Source organism: Rhinopithecus roxellana, chromosome 9 (genome assembly GCF_007565055.1).
Source record: "Rhinopithecus roxellana isolate Shanxi Qingling chromosome 9, ASM756505v1, whole genome shotgun sequence".
NCBI lineage: Eukaryota > Metazoa > Chordata > Mammalia > Primates > Cercopithecidae > Rhinopithecus > Rhinopithecus roxellana.
The window spans coordinates 14,938,077-14,942,471 of NC_044557.1; the positions used below are offsets into that span (position 1 = coordinate 14,938,077).

A 4,395-nucleotide genomic window follows, 5' to 3' on the forward strand; every position below is an offset into this window, starting at 1 on the left:
AAAAGCCAAGAGTTAATTATTTGGTCCCTGTGCAAGGCAAACCTCTCCAGATGCCACTTCCAAATATAGGCTCTCATTAACACCAGAGGCTGGCCTGGTATGGTGCAGGGCGGCCCTTCCTTCCCCTGGCGGACACTGTGTCCCCGCGCGCTGACACTGCCCCACATCTGGAAGCCAGGCGGGCCGGGCAGAGACCCCGGCTCCTGCGCCCCTTTTAGCTCCCAGACAGCGTGGATCGCGGGCGGGGTTCACCGAGGGAGGTTACCTCTCTTGAAAATATTTAAACACTTTTTTTTCCTCTCCACTGAAATCTCGAAAAACAGCCCATTTTGAACCAGAATAATTTAGTCTGACAACAGATTCTTCCTCTGTTCACAGCTGTCCCAGAGGGAGGAGCTGAAATCTGAACCTCTCAGCTGTGATTGGATCTTTCTTGCAAAAGAGAGGAAAAAAAACCCTCCCAACCAAAACGGGCTCAGTTCGTAAAGGAGCCGGGCGACTTCAGAGGCGCCGGCCCGTCCGCCTGCCGCACCTGAGCGCGGCCCCTGCCCGAGCCCGGCCCGCCGCGATGCTGTAGGGACCGCCGTGTCCTCCCGCCGGACCGTTATCCGCGCCGGGCGCCCGCCAGACCCGCTGGCAAGATGCCGCGCTCCTTCCTGGTCAAGAAGCATTTCAACGCCTCCAAAAAGCCAAACTACAGCGAACTGGACACACACACAGGTAAAAAGAGAAAAATATATCTAGAACTACGTATCTAGAGCGTTGCAAATATGAATCTACGTATTACCCTTCAAATGCCATTACAAAAGAGCCAAAGGTTCAACTGTTTTCCTTTTAAACAGTGTCCCGAAAGGGAGCTTACATTCTTTTGATCATTTGGGGTGCGTTTTAATTCAAAACTTTTTGAATTCTTGACTAACAAGGAACATTTCATTCAAATCTCGCAGCTTCGTGTTTGCTAAAGCCTGTGTATACATGCATAATGAGTATGTGAAAGATGAGTGACATAAGGGTTGAATTACTGCGTTTTTCATGCACGAAGTCTCCTTTCCTTTAGAAGGCGGCTTGATGCAGGCATATCTTTGTACTCACGGTCGTAATACACCTAAAGAGCCCATACATAAAATGGAAAACAACTTTTCTGAATGTTTAAAAATAATGTTGAGGCTCTCCCTCCTTAGTGGGTACTGCGAAGGCACTGGCTTGGCTGCACTCTGTCTTCAGAGCACCTATAGCTCCGTACAGCTATCGGCCTATGTGTACATTAAGTACAGTAACTCCGTAGGTGCCAGGGTGGAAATGAAACATTTTACCAGTGTGTATGCCCTCCTAAATGGGTCTATCTTTTCCCTAAGAAAATCACGTGTGTGTTGCTAAATATCTTTCCAGTATTTGTATGCTTGCGTGTGGATTTATTTTTAGTTCTTTTTAACTTAATCTTCTCTCCCTCCCTTTTCTTTCCCAGTGATTATTTCCCCGTATCTCTATGAGAGTTACTCCATGCCTGTCATACCACAACCAGAGATCCTCAGCTCAGGAGCATACAGCCCCATCACTGTGTGGACTACGGCAGCTCCATTCCACGCCCAGCTACCCAATGGCCTCTCTCCTCTTTCCGGATACTCCTCATCTTTGGGGCGAGTGAGTCCCCCTCCTCCATCTGACACCTCCTCCAAGGACCACAGTGGCTCAGAAAGCCCCATTAGTGATGAAGAGGAAAGGCTACAGTCCAAGCTTTCAGACCCCCATGCCATTGAAGCTGAAAAGTTTCAGTGCAATTTATGCAATAAGACCTATTCAACGTTTTCTGGGCTGGCCAAACATAAGCAGCTGCATTGCGATGCCCAGTCTAGAAAATCTTTCAGCTGTAAATACTGTGACAAGGAATATGTGAGCCTGGGCGCCCTGAAGATGCATATTCGGACCCACACATTACCTTGTGTTTGCAAGATCTGCGGCAAGGCGTTTTCCAGACCCTGGTTGCTTCAAGGACACATTAGAACTCACACGGGTAAGAGAAAAAACATAGGCAGGAATGTTACTCTGAGATACAGTGAAGCCCTGAACTGGCTGTTGGATTTGCATGAAGTTGTGACATAGTGCTTTTAATGATGGACAGTCATTGATAACTACTTCCTGACTACTCAAAAAGTTGTTAGGGCACAAAGTGCTCCATTTCTTGCTAACAACCTCTGCTCCAGGGACTGCAAACAGCATGTAGACTTTGGAAAGTAGATTCAGAAGGTTTGGTCTCAAAGATCAGTTAGAAAATCAGGAAAGAAGTGCTTGAATGTGTGTTCTGTGAAACTGCCCCCAGTAATCAGCAAAAACAAATGTTGCTATCTTAATCAATTGATTTGGTTAATAGATGAAGGCTTTTCCTATAGTTTTCTGTTAGTTACATTCTTGCTCCGATATCTATCACCAGTGGGTGACTTGGATAGTTGAAACTAAATTTACTTTGCCTCTCTTGCTTTGTTTGGGGATTTTTTGCTGCTTAATTTCTTATTCCTATTACAGAATTATCCTGCAGGGTATTATGGCACTTAGACTCCCTTAATCATAGTACAGAAAGAGGGAAAAGGGGAAATATTGGGAAATGTTGGGAGGTGCTCAACATTAGCTGCACCTGCTGAAGCAGAAAGCTTTAAGAAGTGAAAGTCCAAGAACTACGGAAATTATTTCTGCGTAATTCCCAGCAGTAATAATATTCTGTGTATGATTTTTAAATGCAATATTCAAATTTATCTTAAAAGGTCAGGTATTTTTTGAAGTGTCTATTATGAGGGATTTTAATCAGGTTTTGCTACTTCTCATTATTTGGGCAAAATGTGATTGACTTTTGTTAACATTATTTAACTTTATGTTTCCTCTAAAAACACTGACTGTCTCTTTTTTTCTCCCACTCCACCCCCAGGCGAGAAGCCTTTTTCTTGCCCTCACTGCAACAGAGCATTTGCAGACAGGTCAAACCTGAGGGCTCATCTGCAGACCCATTCTGATGTAAAGAAATACCAGTGCAAAAACTGCTCCAAAACCTTCTCCAGAATGTCTCTCCTGCACAAACATGAGGAATCTGGCTGCTGTGTAGCACACTGAGTGACGCAATCAATGTTTACTCGAACAGAATGCATTTCTTCACTCCGAAGCCAAATGACAAATAAAGTCCAAAGGCATTTTCTCCTGTGCTGACCGACCAAATAATATGTATAGACACACACACATATGCACACACGCACACACACACACACACACACACACACAGAGCTGCAAGAGCACGGAATTCATGTGTTTCAAGATAATCCTTTCCATGTGAAGTTTAAAATTACTATATATTTGCTGATGGCTAGATTGAGAGAATAAAAGACAGTAACCTTTCTCTTCAAAGATAAAATGAAAAGCACATTGCATCTTTTCTTCCTAAAAAGGATGCGAAGATTTACATTGCTGCCAAATCATTTCAACTGAAAAGAACAGTATTGCTTTGTAATAGAGTCTGTAATAGGATTTCCCATAGGAAGAGATCTGCCAGACGAGAACTCAGGTGCCTTAAAAAGTATTCCAAGTTTACTCCATTACATGTTGGATGTCTGGTTGCCATTGTTGAACTAAAGCCTTTTTTTGGATTACCTATAGTGCTTTAAAGTGTATTTTTAAAAGGGAGGAAAAAAATAACAAGAACAAAACACAGGAGAATGTATTAAAAGTATTTTTGTTTTGTTTTGTTTTGTTTTTGCCAATTAACAGTATGTGCCTTGGGAGAGGAGGGAAAGATTAGCTTTGAACATTCCTGGCGCATGCTCCATGTCTTACTATTTTAAAACATTTTAATGATTTTTGAAAATTAATTAAAGATGGGAATAAGTGCAAAAGAGGATTCTTACAAATTCATTAATGTACTTTAAACTATTTCAAATGCATACCACAAATGCAATAACACAATACCCCTTCCAAGTGCCTTTTTAAATTGTATAGTTGATGAGTCAATGTAAATTTGTGTTTATTTTTATATGATTGAATGAGTTCTGTATGAAACTGAGATGTTATCTATAGCTATGTCTATAAACAACCTGAAGACTTGTGAAATCAATGTTTCTTTTTTAAAAAACAATTTTCAAGGTTTTTTTTACAATAAACAGTTTTGATTTGAAATACCTTGTTTGTATACTATTTTCAGAGACTTTACTTCTTCGTGATTAGTACCAAACCCCTGTACAAAGAATTGTTTGCTAATAAGAAAAACAGAATAGTGCTTATTATGCATCTGAAGTGTTATTTTGTGTGTTAGATTATAATAAAGTGAGCCGCTAGTACTATTTATACTCTTAAGATAGTAGTGTCACATTCAGAAAAGACAAGATGGTCGTCTGTTAGTGTACCACTTTAACAAAAATC

At 41.5% G+C, this 4,395-nt stretch overlaps 1 protein-coding gene across 1 annotated transcript; it reads left to right on the forward strand.

Moving 5' to 3' along the window:
• The first annotated feature begins 378 nt into the window (after positions 1–378).
• SNAI2 (snail family transcriptional repressor 2) lies at positions 379–4,148 on the forward strand. The gene is made up of 3 exons (XM_010357016.2): positions 379–720; positions 1,466–2,011; positions 2,918–4,148. The coding sequence occupies exons 1-3, from the start codon at positions 642–644 to the stop codon at positions 3,097–3,099; spliced, it is 807 nt and encodes a 268-aa protein (XP_010355318.1). The 5' UTR covers positions 379–641; the 3' UTR covers positions 3,100–4,148.
• The last annotated feature ends 247 nt before the right edge of the window (positions 4,149–4,395 follow it).